Consider the following 22,144-nt stretch of genomic DNA (forward strand, 5'->3'; position numbering starts at 1 on the left):
ACACATATCGATGGTTAAGAGCGCAGATATATAGGGTGAGGCAGATAAAGGGCCTATTAGAATTATCTCGAGAACTAAAGACAACTGAATTATGAAAATTGGAATAAGGGGGTTCTGAAGACTGAGCTATTTAATGAAAATATTTTCATCTATTTGGTACTTCCGGTTATACCGGAAGTTGCTTATAACTTCGTTTTTTTAAATGGGACACCCTATATATTTTTTTACATTTTTGAATTCTCCTTGATTTCTTCTTTGTTAAAATATAAGGTTTTGTAAGATTATACAGGGTCGGTTAAAAGATAATTACGTTTTCTTATTAATTTCGTAGCAAAATTCACACCCTGTAGGATTGTAGTAGTTTGACATAATAAACTCTATTTATGTTCAAATGATTTTTAATATAGTTTACAATTGTTAACAATTATTAGTGTAGCTAAATTTTTAATTTTAGTATACAGGGTGGGTCGAAATTCGGAATGAGTATTTTCTGAGTTTTCTTAAATGGAACACCCTATATTTTAGTATTGTAATGAAATGATATTTCATGGTACTTTTTACTTTCTTAAGCATTCTCTATACCTAACTGCTTTAGTTTGTGCTTAATTGTTAATCGAACCAACAATCTTAACTTCGATGGTATTTTGAAACCTGAACCACTATTGGCAATTTTAAGTATCAGTATAGATTAATATGCATTTATTTCCAAAAAATTATTTGTGACTGAATATTTTCACGGCCAACCTAATACAATTTCACTAATTTTGTGTTGCAATTAATGTTTTGCTTGAATCACCAATAACTCACAAATTAAAGAAGTTAGGTATAGAGATTGCTTAAGAAATTAAAAAGTACCATAAAATAGCATTTTATTACAATACTAAAATACAGGGTGTTCCATTTAAGAAAACTCAGAAAATACTCATTCCGAGTTTCGACCAACCCTGTATACTAAAATGAAAAATTTAACTATACCAATAACTCTTAACAATAGTAGACTATATTAAAAATCATTTGAACATTAATAGAGTTTATTATGCCAATCTACTACAATCCTACAAGGTGTTAATATTGCTACGAAATTAATAAGAAAACGTAATTACCTTTTAACCTACCCTGTATAATATTACAAAACCTTATATTTTAAGAAAGAAGAAATCGAGGAGAATCCAAAAATGTAGAAATATACAGGCTGTCCCATTTAAAAAAACGAAGTTACAATCAACTTCCGGTATAGCCGGAAGTAGCAAAGACAAGAAAATATTTTCATTAAATAGTTCATACCTCAATACCCCTGTATTCCAATTTACAAGAATCTCTTAGCTTTAGTTCTCGAGATATTTCTAATAGGCCCTTTATCTGCCTCACCCTGTAGTATAGGTATCCAAATATCGTAATTGTTGAGGAGAACGTTTTGAAGTTTTCGCGTTACTTTTTGTTTGATACTGCTGATATACCGATATATCATAATGTTTGGGTAATAAGTTCCGGTATCATTATTAGCTTAATGTAGATATTTTTTAAAATATTATGTATTATTGGGTTAAAAAATATTTTTTTTGAAAATGTGTGTGGACATACAACATAAGGCGCATGTTACTGCATGTCCGGTCAAATAATATTTACAGCCATGAAAAGTTTGATCGCGTGAGCACTAACATTGTATGTCCCAAAACATACTATGTTTGTGCACTTCCAAACGGACATAAAATATTTGTGCAAGTCGGTTTTTAGTACAAATGGGAAATACTATATTTTGGCAAGGCCGTTTAACCCATTTACAATCATTCTGGACTTACAATAATTATGCAGAACATTCATATGACCCTACTGAATATTTTTATAATGTTATCTTAAAATTAGCAAAAAGTGGACATACTATATCTGTGCTCTTAACCATCGATATGTCCGCAAATGCTTCGTTTTCGAAATACGGGATGTTGAATTTTTTCTTACAAACTGACGATTTATTTATTGCTCTAAAACCGGTTGAGGTATGCAACTGAAATTTGGTAGGTTTTAAAAGGTAGTCATTTTACATTTTTGACATATAACTAAAAATTTTATATTCACCATTGCCGTGCATACAGAGGATATGACCGGGTTATATGACCCGTATGCACTCCAATGGTGAATATAAAATACATAATATATAATATATAATACGTCAAAAAATACGCAATAACTACCTCTTAAAACCCACCAAATTTTATTCGCATATCTCAACCAGTTTTAGAGCAATAAATAAATCGTCAGTGTATAAGAAAAAATTCAACATCCCGTATCTCAGAAACGAAGCATTTGCAGACATATGTTCATAAATCAAACGGTCATTATTTTTTCATGCAGAATTACCCCTTAAAGTTTGTCGCGCTTATTTATAAACACCCTGTATTGATGAAGAACGTGGCTAGTTGTCAAAGTACCTAACTTTTTCATTATCCAACCTAAGTGAATGAGTCCCAAAACATAATATTAAGACGGTTCCCCAAGGTGGACAACCTTAATAACTGGGTAAAAAATAGAATTCTGAGTAGAATAGAATTCCCAGTAGAACGACGGCGAGAGACGGTTCCCCAAGAGGAAGAGGACCAGGAGGAAGACCACGAAAACGATGGAATGACAACCAACTGGAGGCACCTTGAAAAATAGTCATGTCCACATAAACAAAAGAAGAAGACCAATTATTTAGAGTAGTAATAAATATTGAGCATAAAATAAATGAATAAGTAGAAATAATAAGTCAATTTTATTATTTAACACTTATTCTGAGAATTTTATTCTAGAAGCAATTGATTGGTAATTTACCAGAAAAAACGAACAAGGTTTTAATTTGGTATTCAATTGGCTCATGATACATCAATAATGGTTGATAAGTCGAATAATCTAGAAAAAAAACACGTCAATATTTATATGATAATTTACAACTTTCTAGTATTGATTGCTATAAGTAAATATGACACTTGTCTGCGTCTTGTCCCTGATTTGATATATTGGTTTGCCAGTATGTATATATGTATGTTCAATCTTCTTCTAAATTTTGGCCCTTGAGCAAACGGGTGACATAAAAATTACATAAACAAACGGGTGAGGCCTGTGATAATCAAAATAAAAAATTACGAAAAAAAAAAAATAAAAATGAAACATATTTTCATAAACCATAATATATACATGGGTATTTCAAAAATAGTATGGTTTGCTGATTCAAAACAGGAATATACAAAGAACGGATTTGGAAATAACCTAAAGAAAACTGAATATCATCTCGAAATAGATGAAAGTAAACAAATCAAAGGAACAGACAAGCAAAAGTATTAATTTAGGTCTCATAATATTAAACAAAGGATCGAGTGAAGAACATATAAGAAATAGACTAGAACAAACAAGAGACTGCATATAAAAATTGGACACGTTGCTATGCGGTAACAACATTAGCATAAAAACAAAAAGGAGAATATCACACCATGATTTGTCTACAAATCACAGATATGTAAACATACCTGGGTCAATAAACACAGACCACAGTGGAAAGTTGCATCAATAATCATGAAGGAAACAGACATGAAAAAGAGAAAAATCAAAGAAGCAGATCCCATCTTACTAAATGAAGAAATTTGTTTAGCAAATCCAACAGCAGAATGCGGCGGAGTTTGGTTGCCAATACTTTAAGAGAAGTTAATAACAAAAACATTCCAACATAGAGAAAAATTAACATAGTGCCACGTCCACCCTCATATATCTTTCCAGCCAAAGCTGGCTGCTGCCTACAACCATCATAGGCAGAGTACAATATTTGTTGACTGTGATATAAAATAACCTTAATAAAAACAATTGGCGGTTATAGACTCCTTTTCAGCAAATTTCTCTTACTTTTCTTTTGATAACGATTTCCAAATGTTAAAATCGAAACGTTAGGTATTTTTATGTAAAATATGTAGGATAGGTGGGGGCAAAGGTACGCATTTTCTAAATTTTCATCTCTAGTGAATCTCCTAATGCTTGAATTGGCACAGAGTAGGTATAGATGAAAGTGAAATTGATAAATTATTTTGTAATCATATTAGGAAAATGGAAATTCTTCAATAATATTTTTGTAGTGTTGATAACTTAAAAAAAAAAATGTAAATGCGTACCTTTGCCCCACCCAATGGGGCAAAAGTACGCATGAGCATAGAATATCAAGCTCAACTTGATATTCACTTTGAAGATTGACTTGAAACATGCATTTGCCAAGTCTACCTCACTGGGGGCAAAGGTACGCACTGCAAACGTATGCCACATTTGTGTGAGTACTTTTGCCCCATCCGGCAACCAATAATATATCTAACCTCAATATGAAACTATGCAAATGTGAGTGAACTTTAAACTGCCATGTAGAAGAAGTCTTCTAACAATAAACTTTCAATATGCACAGTTAATAATAATCTGAGTTTGAAAGATTAAGAATTAGAATCAATCAATTTTTAAGAAAAATTAGATCAAAAGGTACAAAAATAATTTTTACCTCATTTTTGTTGTTGTATTCGCCCTGATTGCCACAAATTTTCTCATCCAGTGCTACTGAGTAGTACAAACATATGCCACAAGGTGTTGTCGCCAACATATAAGAAATTACTAAAAAATGTAAGTGCGTACCTTTGCCCGTGCGTATTTTGCCCCCACCTACCCTAATTGTCATTTTAAAGTAACTGTGGCTAATCCCATATAAACATAACATTTAATTCAAAGAACTTAATAAACTATTTAAAAGCTGTCGATCTACTCCATATTATTTATTTTTTTTTGTATAAATTTTTTTACACTTTCAGTAGGTACTATTTTTTAAAAATCTCTTTTTTATAATAATGTAATATACCTATACGAGTATATACTACATTGGCTTGTAAAATTGAAAAATTATAAATGATCGTCACTAATTACCACGACCTGGTAGTCCAGAGTAATAAGGATTTTCTCGGGACACTCAAATATCCAGGTAGCTGACTACTTTTTTAGTTATTGTAGACCTATAGGAAGAAAACCTACCTGTTTCCTGCCTAATGTTCGCGTGCGTTTTTTAATTATTAACAATTTAGTGTAAAAATCGCGATTTTTTCGATTTTTTGCACTCCATTCAAAAGCTAAATAGTTAACATAAAATTACAACATTCAGTTTTTTAGAACATTGAAAAACCTTCAAAATGCCGATTTTTGAAAGTTAAAAAGTTAATTTGTTGCTACGAAACTGCAAAATAAGTGAAAGTCGTTATGTTAATAACTTTTACCAAAACTACATTAGAACTTTAGTGTTTTACGCAAAGTTGGATATTGGCGTACTTAACAAACCTTAAAAATTTTGAGACCGATACATTAATTAGTTTAAGAGTTATTCTATTTGTTTATCCCAGAGAACTTTATTTTGCATTAAGATAAGACAGAAAATAATGAAGATAGGGCAATTCTGAGTATGCCAGATGAAAGTAGAAGAGTGATAGTAACAAAATGTATTAAAAAAATTAATATAGTTAAAAATCCTAATGCCAAATTTTTGAAATTTTGTAGTTTATAAACATTTAGAAATGTTGTCCGTAGAGACAATATTTTTATATATTCGAAAATATAGTATTTTAACACGAATTTTCAAATAAAAGATATTGGCCTGGGTTCATTTGGGACACAGTTAGCCATATGTTTTTTTAATTCACAGCTAATTTATTTATGATAATTGAGGAACCTCATTAATGCCATTTTGAAGAATGAGATTTGTATTTTTTCTTTAAAAAACTGCACAAACATTGTACCTTCACAGCACCCTCTACGATTTTTCAAAAATGTAGGTTAAACGATTACTACGGGGAACCTACAAATCCACCGAGTTTTTTTTTTTTAATAATGGCTTTGACATAGCCAATTAGCCAGACTATTTGTTTTTTTTTTGTATGGTATTACAATAACAATTTTAAGTTAATATCTAAGCCTACTTATTATCTAAATTTACAGGGTGTTATAATATATTAATGCATACATTTTTCAATTTTTTTGTGATATTTTTACAATTTTTAATTTTATTATCTAAGCCTATTTAAAATTTAAATTTACAGGACGTTACATATTCGTAAAGACATTGTAACGTCTGCTTATTTTTTGAAAAAAAAATTTCGTTTAAATTGACAGGTAAAGGACAATTTAGATCAATTAACTTTTCATACATTACTTTAATATTTTGTCTGTACTCTCCACACTCCAATATGAGGTGCTGTAGATCTCCCATTCCACCACAGGCGCAATATGGGTTACCATTGATACCTATGCTGTGTTTGTATGCTGGGGTTAGTGCGTGATTTGACCTCATTCTGTTTATTGTTTTTATAGATAGCCTATGTGATTCTTGTTTAAACCATCTCTCATTGGGAATTAGTGGTTGGCAATTTCTAAAATTTATTCCGGTTGTACTTTGGTTATATATACACGTTGCCAATTTTGTTTGCAATGGTTTTTACTGATATTATCTATATCGGTTACTGGTAGAAGTATGTATGTTGTTTATGTTTCGTTTGGTTAAAGCTGCAGATTTAGCTAATTTGTCGACTTCTTTATTTCCAAATATTCCAGAATCCACCGAGTTAAAATACCGAAAAAGCAATTTCAAACGAATATAATTTTCCGTATCTCCGGATCAACTCAATGGATTTTGATCTTTCTTTTTTTAATTTGTATGTAATTTCTACGTAAATTACAAATATGCAATTTGTTTATAAATTTATTAATTAGTAAACAGTCTAATTCGTTTAAGCCACTCTTGAAAAAATAATTTTTTACAAAAATTTATTTTTTTAATCATAGTATCATTAACGATAGAAGAAGTTAAAGTACACTTTAATAAATAAATGATTTTTATTAGATAATTATTTATTGAAGATCATTTATTTATTAAAGTATACCTTAACTTTTTCTATGATTAATAACGATAGTATGATTAAAATCATGGATTTTTGGGAAAAAAATTTTTTTTCAAAAATTGTTTAACCTTCGGATGACCAAGCGGGGGAAATTGTGACCCCAGCGCAAGTTTTTCTTTAATAAATTCAAAAGTATTTTTAATTTTTAACTTATTATTTTTTTATTTGACTTTAATATCATTCTAGATATCCTCATATTTTGAAATAAAAAAAAATCCCTATATTTTACGAATAAAAAATATATTCTGAAGTTGATGTTTAGTAAAATAGCGTCTATTATGTGTTTTTACAAGTAGTTTTACGCTAATGACGTCGACTTTGCCAACTAACAAGACACTTACTCAGCATACACACTACACATGACACTAATACACTCATGTTGTGACTGGCTGAATGACATAAAGTCCATGCCAAAAAAAATTTAAATTTAAAAAAAAAACTTTATTTTTTGTTAATTGTCATTTTTGAATTTTTGTGACCTGGGGTCATTCCCCCCCCCCCTTGGTCATCCGTGTAACAAAAAAAGGTTGGTCATCGGAAGGTTAAACAAATTAGACTGTTTATTAATTAATAAATGTCTAGACAATTGCATATTTGTAATGTACAGAAAAATGACATACAAATTAAAAAAAGAACGATCAAAATATATTCAGCAGATCCCGAGATATAGAAAATGATAGTAGTTTTAAGTTGTCTTTTTTAGTTTTTGAACTCGTGCATTCGTCGGCTCCCAGCTTCACTTACCACGACTAGTCACCAATTGAACTACATTTTTAAAAATTGGTGTAAAATACCATCTTTTCTAATATGTCTATATGATTTCTATATATTTTCTATATAATTTCTTCTACGGGCAATATTTTACGGGCAAGTTATTCTAAATGTTTATACACTACAAAATTTCACAAATTTGGCATTAGGATTTTTGACTATATTAGATAATTTTTTTATCTTTGTTTAGTACATTTTGATAGCATCACTTTTCTACTTTCATTTGGCATATGCAGAATTGCCCTATCTTCATTATTTTTTGTCTTATGTTATTGCAAAATAAAGGTCTCTGGGATAAACAATTAGAATAAGTCTTAAACTTTTTATTAGAATAAGTCTTAAAAGCAACAAATTAACTTTTTAACTTTCAAAAATCGGCGTTTTGAAGGTTTTTCAATGTTCTAAAAAATTAAATTTTGTAATTTTATATCAACTATTTAGCTCTTGAATGGGGTGCAAACAATCGAAAAAAAAACGCGACTTTTGCACTAAATTGTTAATAAATAAAAAACGGACTTGAACTAGGCAGGAAACAGGTAAGTTTTCTTCCTATAGGTCTACAATAACTAAAAAAGTATTCAACTACCTGGATCTTTGAGTGTCCCGAACATGATATATGTCTAGCTTATTACCCTGAAGTATGGATGTCGTTTGGATCAGGATGTGCCTGATTAAATAAAAAAAAATACTAACGCTAATAATTTTCAATTTACGAGTGATTGGTTATATGTATACTGTAATATTTTTTTGGTTTTTTGATTTGGGTTTTGTCATCTTAAATTCATTTGTTCTTGAAAATCAAAGACATCTTATGTTTCAGTTCGATTCAGAGATGATGAATTATCTCCTTACGTCCTCTTCAGTCTCCCTAGACCTCATCAGGGTTGCTATATGAGCGTGGTTGATCATATAGCCCCTCTGATGAGGTCTGGATATATTTAAACGTACTTAAGGGGATGCTTGATCATCTTTGTACCGAAATGAAACATAACCTGTCTTTCATTTTCTTAGTTTACTCATGTGAGTACATGGAACCAACTTTCGTTGGAAGTTTTTTTGGCGAATGGACGAAATGCGATTGCATATTGTAGAGTCCCTTCGTCTCCTTCATTCGTGGTCTATTTGCCTTATAAATTGTAAAATATGTAGATTAAAGATGTGCTCAGAAATTGGTTCCACGGCAAAAGTTGTCAGATTTACGAATCTGGGATTCCTATTTCTTTTGTTCTTGTGTTATGAACTATGAACTAATCTTTGTAGACTATTTTCACTGGATGAAATGTTAATAGTCCCAGATGAAGACATTTTCTATTTGTTTTTTATTTATTACAGTGTTATGAAAAGATCAATATGTGTTATGAAAATATGAGGAATGAAATAATTAGTAATTGTAAATTAAATTATTTAAAAAAATATCCTCGTATTACATCATTTCTTAAAATGTAGGCTAATACAGATAACAAACAGTTCTAATTTGTTGATAAAGAGATCAAAACTGAATAAAACGTTATCGAAAGATTAAAAATAATATAAAACGGGTGTGGTTACCCTATATCGGTCTAGTTCTTTTATTTTATCTAAGTTTAGATTTCAAGATGAAGCTAATACTTTTTGGTATTGTTGTATTGTTATATTTTATATACTGTACTGAAGGTGAGTATTTATAATTTGTTTCAATATTTCGTTTCGTTTCAATATTTGTTGCAACTTTTAAATGTCTGTGTTTAGGGGGTAGGCGCAAAATCTTGGTCCAATGATGTATAAATACATTCATATTTTAAGAATCCTGAGAAAACTAATAAATATTATTTTTGAAAAATTTAAACGCAGAATGATAGATTACATTATTACCGAGTGCCGAAAGTCTCTTAGTATAAACAAAAAGTTTTTTTTTAATCCTTTTTCCTCCTATTTGATATTTCAGTGTGTTTTTATGTTTATTTAGTATTTAGTGTGCTTTTTATTTCTTGTAAATCTATATTATAGTGTAGGCTTCCTAAATAAACATCATTATTATTATCCAGATTTAGCTATACGACTCTTTATTCCCTCTAAGTGGAAAATTCACTCATCACAGATACCTATGGTATCAAAAGGATTGAGCTCTGGTGGGACTCTTTCCGTAATGTAGAGCCCTAGGTGACTTGGTATGCTGGAGTCTCTCCCAAAAATTTTCGTACACATCTGGCCGTAGAGAGTAGTACAGGTTTCTGCATGGTCTTATAAAGATGCTCATTCAGACCCAGCTTCCTTATGTTCTCTAGGATGCTCTTCGGAATGATTCCAGTGGTAGAGGAAATAATAAGTATTGTCTGGATATTTTGTACTTTTCATTTCTTTGTATTTGAATTTCCAGATCTCTGTACTTGGCTATCTTTTCAGTTTATTTAGTACGTAGATTATTACACCAGGGAAATAAGGCAAAAATATACCATGTTCGGGACACTTGAGCAGCCGGGTTGCAAATGAGGTTTTTTTGGTACTATATACCTAATAAATTATAAATACAAAAATGCCCATCACAGTTTGGACGAGAAATTTATTTATTAACAAATAAGGGTCAAAAATGAGAGTTTTTTCGCTTAAACCGCTACAGGTAAAAATAGAGTAATTAATGCCCGGTTGCACCGACAGATCTTAAGCTTAAGTCGAGAATATCATAAGAATTAATATAATATAGTTATAATATATTACAATAAGAATACTATAATATAATAATAGATATAATTGATAATAAGGTAAGAATCTAAAATTATGGTGCAACGTAAGTGATACTCAAGGAGGCCCTATCTATAAGTAGAGCTTAGCTAATCTGGAACTTAAGATCTGTTGGTGCAACCAGGCATTAGTGTCTTTTTTATAATATTTTTCTTTTAGTAGATGAGCCAAGGTTTAAAATAGCGTTTTTTGAATTTTGGTCCGATTATTTTTTGCTTCGGATATTGCAAAACAAAAATAAAATTTCGAAAATAAAAAATTTGCTATAACTTTTGCGAAAATGAATGCAGGACTTCCATATTGCACGAAAAGTTGAGTCAGGCAGTCCGTGCAATACACAAAAAAATTTAAGACGATGCGTCAATTAGTTTAAATTTTATTCAATTTGTTTATCCCAAAGAGTTTTTTTCGCAATGTTATTGTTCAAAAAATAATAATGATAGAGCAATTCTGTGAAAACAACATGAAAGAAGAATAGTCATATTTTCAGACCTTTTAAAAAAATCATTAAAAAGTCATTTTTATCACTCAGAAAACATTTTACTAAAATAGAGTCATTTTTGGCTAATAAACAATTTGAATTACTTTGTTAATATTGACTATAGGCTAAAACTACAATGGAATGTGATAAGGGTGGTATTTTTATACGAATTTTTAAAGAAAAACTTTTCACCTGGGTTAATTACGGTCAAAGTTAGAAACTTTTTTTTTTTAATTGACGGCTACTTTGTTTATAACAATTAAGCAACCTAACTAGAGCCATTTTGAAGTTGAAGATATATAAGTTATGTTTAAAAGTTCGAGTTAACTTCGAACCTTAACAGAATGGTTAATAAAGCTTTAAAAATGGCGTCCAAACGGAATTAATTCGTGGTCGGTGGAGGGGAATTACTAAAATACGTGGACTCAAAAAATGAAACTGATTCTGCAAACGTATGCTGGGATTAATATCGCTGGAACTTGTTGATGGATTTTGATCATAATTTTTTAAATTTGCTTGTACTCGTAGTCTTATAGAGTACGTTATGTACACGTACACACAACCCCATCTAACATTAGAAAATGTTAGGGGGAACTCCCCTTATCACTCAGGGATATGAAAAATAGATTACGACCGATTCTAAGACCTACCGAATATACATATATAATTTCATAAAGGTCGGTCAAGCGGTCTCGGAGGAGTATGGAAACTAACACTGTGACAGGAGAATTTTATAGATGTAAATATATAGAGGCTATTAACAAATAGGGGTTGGTGATAGAAGAGTGAAAATTAAGGGTTGTATGTATTTTTTAATTCTACATCATACAAAATTAAGGTAGATAATTTTGTCCAAAAAAATAAAAAAATGTCAGGTTGTCAGACACCCCTTCAACGTCCTACAGGATATACGTGTAAAATTGTATAAAATTCGGCCAAGCCGTTTCGGAATAGTATGGTAACTAACACTGTTACAGGAAAATTTGATGTATATAGAAGTAACTGCGAATCAAATAATAAAAGTGGCTAACTTTGAACCTAATTGACCTAGGCAAAAAGTTTTTTTTCTGAAAATTCGTATAAAAATACCATCTTTTGAAATCCTAAAGTAGATTTACCTATAGTCAATATTAACAAAGTTATTCAAATTGTTTAGAAGCCAAAAATGACTCTATTTTACTAAACTTTTTTCGGAGTGATAAAAACGACTTTTTAATGTTATTTTTATAGTTTAAAAATATAACTATTATTATTGCATGTGGTTTCCACAGAATTGATATGTCATTATTATTTTCTGAACAATAACCTTGCGAAAAAAAGCTCTTTGCGATAAACAAATTAAATAAAATTTAAACCAACTGATGAATCATCTTAAAATTTTTTGTGCATTATATCGAATGTTTGACTCAACTTTTTGTGAAATATGAAAGTCTTAAGGCCATTTTCGCAAAATTTATAGCACATTTTTTATTTTTTAAATTTTAATCTTATTTTGCACTTTCCGAAACAAAAAAGGATTGGACCAAAATTCAAAAAGTGCCATTTTAAACCTTGGCTCATCTACAAAATGAGGAATATTATAAATAAGATATTTAATTACCCTATTTTTACTTGTAGCGATTTACGAAAAAACTGCCATTTTTGACCTTTATTTGTCAATAACTAAGTTTCTCGTCCGAACTGTGACAAGCATTTCTGTATTTATAATGTATTAGGTATATAGCACCCAAAAAATCCAGTTGCAACCTGGCTGCTCAAGTGTCCCGACAAAAACCTTATTTCTCTGGACTATATTGTTGTTAGGTATCGCCACTTCAATTAGTGTGGATTGTCTCGTTAAATTATTAACTAGTATGAGATCTGGTCAATTATGTGCCACTGTTCCGTCTGTAAATACAGTGTGGTCTCAGTATAGGTTGTAGTTGTCATTCACAATCCTACTCTCAGGAACGTATTGATAATATGGAAAATGGTCCGTTTGCAGAAGTTTCAGTTTGATAGATAACTCTTGATGAAGGATCTTTTAGCAAATTTTCCTTAGTCAGTCTTAGGATTCAGTTATAGGAAATGCCAGACAGCCCATTATAAGATGTTCGATGGTTTTTTGGGTTTGACATCCATATCGGCATTTGTCGTTTTGGACCTGAGGATCTTCTACAATATACTTCACGTAATTCTTGGTTGGTATAACCTGATCCTAAATGGCTAGTAATGAACCTTCCGTTTTCGGCAATATCTTTTCTGATGTCAACGTTCGACACTATATTGTCGACGTAGTCTTGGCTGACTTGACTGGGATGTCGCCCATGCAGAGGTTTACCCATTCAGTTTTTTTTTTGTCCTTGGTAAGGTGATTTATGCGCCTTTCTTGTTCACTCAGTTTGATCAACGTTGTGTTATTTTTATTATTATTTTTATTACATAATTTCGTCCGTCACTGTATAATAATAACATGTGATTTTAATAATCACATATATATTTAATGCTTATATTTTTTAAGAGGGTAGTGCACTAAACTGCTATCAGTGCCAAGCGAAGGTTGGAAATGGGTCTGACTGCGAAAGTGGGAAAAGTGATTCTAATACTACTTGCCAGTCTTCTCCAGACAGCAATGAGACACTTGCTTGTTTCTCTATAGTAGTAAATGGTAAGTGAAGTTTTATATTTTCTTATTACTGTTGACTCGATTTTTTACTGCATTTAAATTGTAGTCTTTTGTTGTTCTGAAGCTATTTTCTTGTGGCATTTTTACAATTTTAACTATTTAGAATGGGAAATAAGCCACAATATTATTAAAAAATGATTTTTATTAACGTTTCGACGCCCAAATCGATTTCATGTAATCGAATGAACTATCTTTCAGTAAAGTCGTCCCAGGAACGCAACTCATAAATATTGGCAATATCATTTTAAAGCCTTCTACTTTAAAATGTATCATATGTATCTGAATTGCCGATATAAATGAGTCAAATTAAATAAATTATTAGAAAAATTTTTTTACTAAGCAACAACATTTTTGTTTATATTAATAGTATTTTGTATTTTGACAACGGCACCCGATTTGGGCGTCGAAACGTTAATAAAAATCATTTTTTAATAATATTGTGGCTTATTTCCCATTCTAAATAGTTAAAATTGTAGTCTTTTGGTCGAGATGGCCCTGTAATTGCTTCATCCACAACATGAATCTAAACTCGCGTTATCTCAACTCTAACTCACTCAGAATAGAAAGTCAACTTGTTTTAATCCAAGTCAAACAAATACTAATAAATGTAATATAACATCTAAACGAATGTTGTGTATTGTGTATATCAGGATATGAGGGGTATAGAAGCAAAATCCGCCAAGTCACATCTATCAAAATTTGCAGGAGACGTGAAAAACCATTACAGAGGACTCCTGCGATATTTTGAGCTTATGTTTAATTTACTTGTATTCTAGTATTACATATATTTTATTTGAATAATACAAAATAACAAAGAATGTGTGTGTACTTTTTATAGTCCTGTCGCCAGGGGGGGTACAACGGCCTCTTGTATTCAGATGGACTTACCCAAGTTTTTTTTATGTATTTTGACCCGTAGAACACGAATTTTTTGGGTAACAGTTGATCCGGATGTCGATAAGATTGTTATAAACAAAGAACTTGAGGAATTACATAGCAGCGATTCTAACCAAAAAATGTTCCTACAAATTTTTTCGTAGGATGCATAGTTTTCGAGATAAACGCGGTTGAACTTTCAAAAAATCGAAAAATTGCAAGTTTTGAACCCGAATAACTTTTGATTAAAAAATAAAATAGCAATTCTGCTTACCGAATTTGAAAGTTCAAGTCAAATTATATCGGTTTTAATTATTTGTATTGCTAAAAATTTATTATTTTATTGTTAAAAAAAGCTATGAACACCTAGTGCTTGAGTGATGTTTTCAATGATTTCTCATTTAAAATCGAACGAGTAGGTAGAAGAGGTAAAAGTGCAAGCGGGGCTATTTCTACGTAGCATGCATTAAAACGCATGTATTAGAGACGGGAAACACTATGTGTTTATAGCTATTTTTAACAATCAAAAAATAAATTTTTAGCAATGCAAATATTCAAAACAGATATAATTTGACTCAAACTTTTAAAGGCGGTAAGCAGAATTGCTATTTTATTTTTTATTCAAAGGTTATTCGGGTTGAAAAATTGCAATTTTTCGATTTTTTGAAAGTTCAACCGCGTTTATCTCGAAAACTATGCATCCTACGCAAAAACTTGTAGGAACATTTTTTGGTTAGAATGACCCAAAAAATACAAAAAAATGTTTTGTTTTGCGAGAAATCGCTGTTATGTAATTCCTCAACTTCTTTGTTTATAACAATATTATCGATATCCGGATCAACTGTTACCCAAAAAATTCGTGGTCTACGGGCCAAAATACATAAAAAAAACTTGGGTAAGTCCATCTGAATTAAGAAGGCCGTTGTACCCCCCCTGGCGACAGGACTAGTACGCACGTAAGAAGTTATACTTGTATTATATGATTTCAACGAAATCAATATACTTTAAACAGTTTATTTAAATTTTATTTAAATATTAAACTAATTTTAATACTTACTACTTTACTACTTTCCAAAATATTTAATTAAAACAATACTAAAAATTAAAAAAAAAAGAATAAAACACGCAAATACATTCAAAAATGTAACAAAGAAATGATTGCATTGTTGACAAAAATTTTAACTAAATTTTCTGAAAAAAAAAATAATAAATATACCTACAATCATAAAATGGTTGGTCTATCAGGTTGTTAGATTTTGAACTCACCGCACGCAGAATTTAGCTACCGAGACATATGAATGATGTGGGAAGATATAGCAACTAAACGTTTTAAACTTTTTTGACAGTTGCTTATTCTCTTAGTTTAATCAAATAAGTTTGATTCTTGTGGACCTAAAATAGTAAAATACAACAAAATATAGACTAAAAAAGTAATATACAGTACGTAAATCATTCAGCTGGACATAGGGAACATACATTGTATATATTTAGATACATAAATACATACATTGTATTATATTGAGATCATTGTTGCAACTTAGCTTTCTCGATGGCAATATGGTTTTTAGCATTAAGGGGAATTAACCTCAAACTTGACAACTCATTTCGACTGACAAAAATAAACGTCAAAATATTACAATGTAGTAGCTAAATATTTTTGGCATAAGCGAATGGGAAAACTGTTTAGTTTTGAAATTAGTTTTAAATAAAAAATATTTTAAAAATTAGGCAAAGTAAACTTTGTTTTTGATTTATTTATGGACAGCCTTGCTTCAAAACCAACTCATTATATTCGTTCTAACAGCTCTATCGCACCAAAAACTCGTACTCGAACTCGAACAGAAGCTAAACTAACAAAGGCTAGCACAGTTGGCACAATTCTCTCAATGTATATTTCCTATGACCTGCTAAACGATTTACGTACTGTATTAGATGAAGATTGGTAGAAATTTTTTTGGTAATCAAATTATGTAAATCAAAGTATTACCTCTACTATGTAGCTAGGGACATTTTCCAAATAGGTATGTAATTTTTTATTACAATACTGAAACATTTACGTACGTAAATATACATTTAATATACTTAAATATTTAATACAGTGGAACCCCGATAAGTCGGCCCCCGATAACCCGGAACTCCGGCTAACCCGGACCGATTTTTATCAGACAAACATTTCAACAATAAAAATGTATTGCTGTTACAAAATCTCGTGAACCTAATTCATTCATTTGGTGACGTCAATATACGAACGAAACGATTGAATCCGACATTACTGAAAATATCAGGGTGCAGATGGGACCCTGTCGCACAATTCGCAGCAAATAAAATAGTCGTATGTTTTTGGCTTCATTTTATTTCGGTTAAGCAAGAAACCCATTATGAACGGCCGGCACGGCACAGCCCGGCCCGGCACAGGACAGTCCAGATTCATTTGCATAGTTTTAAATGCAACGTAACCCATTATGAGCGGCCGGCTCGGCCCGGCACAGGCCAGCACGCAAACGGAACGGCCAAAATTCTCCGAGGAGAATAAAATCCGTTGAAGTCGAACGGCCTGAACGGCCAGTCGGCGCCAGTGCGTCATAATTGTTAGTAATAAGCAGATATATTGTTGATTTTTTAATTGAAAGCGCGTTGTTTCTTTTGAAATAAAATAATATGGAAGAACTTTTCATTAAGAGTGTCAGAGAATACCCATTTTTGTATGATGGATCGGACTCAAGTTAACATGATAGTAAGAAAAAGGACAATACATTGGTACAAATATCCGAAAATTTTGATCAATGGACAGGTACGTACATTATCTTTTAACCATGAATTCGTTTTTTTTAACATGATGCATATTCATTAAAATTGTGTAGTTTATGTCTTTTAAAAACTTTTATTTTATGATAGTTTTTAAAATATATGATCATTTTTCCGGTGCCGTGCCGTGCCGGCCGTTACAAATGGGTTTTTGGACGTGCCAGCCTGTCCTGTGCCGGGCCGGGCTGTGCCGTGCCGGCCGTTCATAATGGGTTTCTTGCTTTATACATACGCATTTTCAAGGTTCACGAGGTTTTGTACCAACTCTATGTAATATAATATTTGAGAGATAATGGGTATTTGTGTAATTTGAACTACATATACCATAGTAAAAATGACTCATGGCACACCACATTCATTGTCGTGTTATCGAAAACAACAGGCACCTGTATTATCCTTTATTTATTTGAAACTGTCTTAGCATTGTTTAGAAAAGACTATTAAAATTATTTTTTTAACCATGGTCTTAGTCATCACTGTTATTAAATAACATAACATCAGAGACGGTATTGTGTGTAGTAAAGTCGTATTGTTCGCTTCCGTTCTGTAATCGTTCGTAAATCTATTCAGATTTTGTGTGCGTGTTTTTGTTTATAAGGGCAACAAAACGTAAAAATGTTGTAGTGACAATGGAAAAGAAACTAGAAGCATTAAGTAGAATTGAAAAAGGTGAATTTTGCAGCATTATATGGTGTCGGTACATCTACAGTATCGGATTGGAAGAAAAATAGAACTAAAATCGAAGAATTTTTTTTTTTCAAAATGATAACAAAAGACAGTTTGGACAATCGGTGCAAAGGTAATAAAGCTAAGAATGAGACTCTTGACGACGCTTTGTATGTGTGGTTTTATGTGGAATGCAAACGTGGTTTACCAGTGTCTGTGTGACAATTATAACGGAGTTTATCTGTAAGCATACCATATTTTATTAATTTTTACCATTTTCTCCGGCTAACCCGGATTTTCGATAACCCGGATCGGCCGCGGTCCCGATTAAACCGAGTTAACGGGGTTCCACTGTATACTTAATTTAATATACATTTAATATAAATAAATGAAACATTTAGGTACGTACCTGTTGCTTTTAAAAACTATTTAAAAAGTCACTCACTAAAATTGTAAACTTGCTTTTTTCTCTGTCCTCACAACAATAAAAACTAATATACACAACATTTGTTTACTCATAACCGACATATTGAACAATTGTTGACAGGTTATTGTAATTACCCAATCAGAGCCCGTATAACGTTTGAGCTGCGCTCAGGACCAAGACTTTTGATGAATTAGCGCACATATAAATTGACTCACAACGCGCCTAAAGAAGTATAACTTCAAAAATATTTGATCTGCAGTTTCAGTATAAAATTAGTTTTATTTATGGACATGACGGGATTTGCAACAAAATTTAGCAACTTTGGATTTGAAATCACCAAAAATTCGGAACAACGTGTTTTTTAAACTTTACTTAATAAACTATTTTAAAAATTACTTAAAACACATTTATTTGTCAATATTTATAATTATAATTATTGTTATAAAATTGAAAATAACATAAACTCATAAAAATTTTGCGTGAAAGGGTAAATCACGTGTCAGTCCAAACGTTATGCCATTGGTCAGACCGGACTTGGCGGTCTTTGTTACTAATTTTTTTTTTTGAAAAAGGCGGGTTTTGCTGCTTAAGCGTATTTTCTCCTTTAAATTACTCCGATTTAAGGTGGGATTTGCACCTAAATTATGTTTGAACTTATGTATATACACACAACGAACAAATTCGCGTATCAAACGAAAATTTCACAAAAATGTGACTTAGCGGGTTTTGTATCTATACCCCTCATATTCAAGAGACCCGAAGCCGTCATACGCATCTGACAGCAGTAACCGTATGATGTCTTTAGGCGTCATCTCAACATTCAAAGTATTAAAAACGTTGTATATAGACGGAGAGGCAGCGCTGAAAAATCTATTTGAATTTACTAAAGCTAGATTTTTCACAGTTGATTACTGTGAGTGTGTAGAGAAACATACTGCGGTCGGTCAAGCGAAACGTAGAACAGGGCTTACTGAGAGGGTATCAAAGTTGCTTTCCTACGAAGGTAATTATTTCTATTTACTAAGGCTGAAAATCAATACACACGTTCTAAATTAAATATAAATAAAAGTTATTATAATAAATGATGGTTTTGCTTGTTTTAGATTCAGAGGGTTGCACACCAGCTAGACAGGCACTGTTTCTACCCTTTCAGGCGTCATAAGTAGCTTTCGAAAGTTTGCCCACCTCTGAACCGAAAAACAGCTACACCATCATTTTAAAGGGAATCTGAAAAATAATTCAAATTTCCCATCGGACGCGATACACCGACATCTACTAAAAAATTGAAGAATCTCAGATGCAGAATCCACCAATTTAATAAATTAAAATGGTAGATAGTATTTTAAAACTGAGATTTTTCGTGTTTGAAAGTTCTTACTGGTACATCCTTAATCTGCGACTTTTTCAATTAATAAGACAGCAGACGACGAATATAGAAAACGAAAGGGAAACGATCACATTTCGCTTTCATTCGTCTAGGAAAAACGGACATCAGAGGAACTTTCAGTACTCAAATCCGAGTAAAGGAAATAAAAATAATAAATGATGGTTTTGCTTGTTTTCGATTCAGAGGGTTGCACACCAGCTAGACGTTATTATAGTCGGTCAGCTGTATGACGGGACAGAACCGGTCGGTCGGCCCCAATATTCGATTGAGGAAATGAAGCAATTTGGCTCGCAATTTTTTCGTCCAGCATGGATTTACTAGGATTTTGTAAGATTTTTAAACACCTATAAGGCTGTGTAAATTAAATTCCATAAGATCCCCTACTTTTTAATGGGGGCGGGTTTAAAGGGCTCGAATAAGGGGGTGTTTGCTGATAAAGAGAGGTTTAAACAGCTATAACTGGCTAACTGTTTACTGTAATGAAAATCTATGCAAAGGGTAAATTTAGTCATTAAAAAAGCTACAATTTATTCATTTTTAATTTTTTTCGTATCTTCAGTATTTTCGGAGATATTTTGAAGTAAAATGTGAAAAATACCAAATTTAAAAAAATCAATTTTTGTATAAACTCCAATTGTTCCAAAATTAGGCATTTTAAATAGGTCAAGCTCCTTGAGTGTATTGATAATATAAATATAAAAAACTACAGAAAGGTGAAGACCAATTTGGAATTAGGAAGGTAGTTAGGGGGTTGTTTTCACTGATTTTTTCGTAGAGAAAAGCAGGTACCGATATTTTTTTGAGTCGCTAAATTGATAAGTCGCTTAATTTTCATGCTAAACATTTTGTTACTTTTTTTTGAAAGGTCTAATTGTATACTTGAAAAAAGATTATTTAAGTTTTCCTCGAAAAATGCAAATTCTTCCCATTATTTGGCTTTGAATATTTCAAATTATGCAATTGAAGAAAAAAGCAAACCTTTAACATGCCGTATCTCGGTTTGTATTGGTCTTAAAGATATTATAGGAAAATAATTTAATTTGTGTTACTAAAAGATATAATTTCGATATCTACAGTTTTTTTTATTAAATGCATATTTTTTGAGGTATTCTCAAAAAACCGCCTAAAAAAGTCGATTTTTTCGTCGAAAAAACTGTTATTTTCAAGCACGAATAACTCGAAAAATATTAGTTTTACGAAGAAAATGTAAAATACATTTTTTTTTAGAATCACTTTTTCCATCGAATTATATGGTTAAAATGTAATAAAAAATTCCCACCCCCGAGATGGGGTGGCAACCACCCCAAGGTTTTAGCGTATGATAGCGGCATGATATATAAAATGATTCTTGGACTATTCCCTACCTTCTGTGAAAATTTTAAATAAATCCATGCTGGACGAAAAAATTGCGAGCCAAAATGCTTCATTTCCTCAATCGAATATTGGGGCCGACCAACCGGCTCTGTCCCGTCATACAGCTGACCGACTATAATAACTTTTATTTATATTTAATTTAGAACGTGTGTACTGATTTTCAGTCTCAGTAAATGGAAATAATTACCTTCGTAGGAAAGCAACTTTGATACCCTCTCAGTAACCCCTGTTCTACGTTTCGCTTGACCGACCGCAGTATGTTTCTCTACACACTCACAGTAATCAACTGTGAAAATTCTAGCTTTAGTAAATTCAAATAGATTTTTCAGCGCTGCTCCTTGGTCTAATAGTTTTGATATTTTTATATTCAAGGCTACACATTTCTTTAGTCTTTTTTTCTGTTGCGATTCTAGTACAAAAGTGTATTGTTGTCAAATATTACAAGTAAAATAAAATGTAAAAATTTTATGAAAAATATTAAAATGCTCTCATTCTGTTCTAGGCTTTTTTATAAGAGGTTGCGACAAAACTACTTTATGCAATGATGAACCACCACCTGGATATGATATAAAATGGTGTAAAAGTTGTACTACTGACTTATGTAACACTCACACTTCTTCTTCCTCTATTATTACACCAGCTTTATTCACTCCAATCATTATTTTTACCGCTGTACTAAGTTACTTTTAATTATAATTTTTAAGCATATTTGTAGAAGTTTTTGAGTTAAAGATTAAAACATTTTTTTTTGTAGGTATTTGTTTCTCTATATTGTTGAACCCCCTAATAATCATATAAAATCATAAATATTGAGTCTCTTGTAGCCCAATAAGTGGAAAGAACTGTATCATTTAAAGCTTATTTAGAGAATTTTGTACTATAATATAAAATATGTATAATTATATAAGATATATACAGGGTGTAACAAAAATACAGGTCATAAATTAAATCACATACTCTGGGGCAAAAAATAGTTCGAATGAACCTAACTTACCTTAGCACAAATACGCACACAAAAAAAGTTACAGCCCTTTGA

At 31.4% G+C, this 22,144-nt stretch overlaps 1 protein-coding gene across 2 annotated transcripts in view; it reads left to right on the forward strand.

Moving 5' to 3' along the window:
* The window catches only part of LOC114333892 (uncharacterized), a 68,044-nt gene that overhangs the window by 15,547 nt on the left and 30,353 nt on the right, over positions 1-22,144 (forward strand). The window contains exons 1-2 of one of the 2 annotated variants that reach the window (XM_028283887.2): positions 9,174-9,362; positions 13,409-13,555. In XM_028283887.2, the coding sequence (XP_028139688.1) occupies positions 9,305-9,362; positions 13,409-13,555 (205 nt within the window). In that variant the 5' untranslated portion in view covers positions 9,174-9,304. Of the gene's footprint in view, positions 1-9,173; positions 9,363-13,408; positions 13,556-22,144 lie in introns of those variants that run through there. The other variant, XM_050657171.1, reaches the window with a different exon arrangement.

This window comes from Diabrotica virgifera, chromosome 7, assembly GCF_917563875.1.
Source record: "Diabrotica virgifera virgifera chromosome 7, PGI_DIABVI_V3a".
Taxonomy (NCBI): domain Eukaryota; kingdom Metazoa; phylum Arthropoda; class Insecta; order Coleoptera; family Chrysomelidae; genus Diabrotica; species Diabrotica virgifera.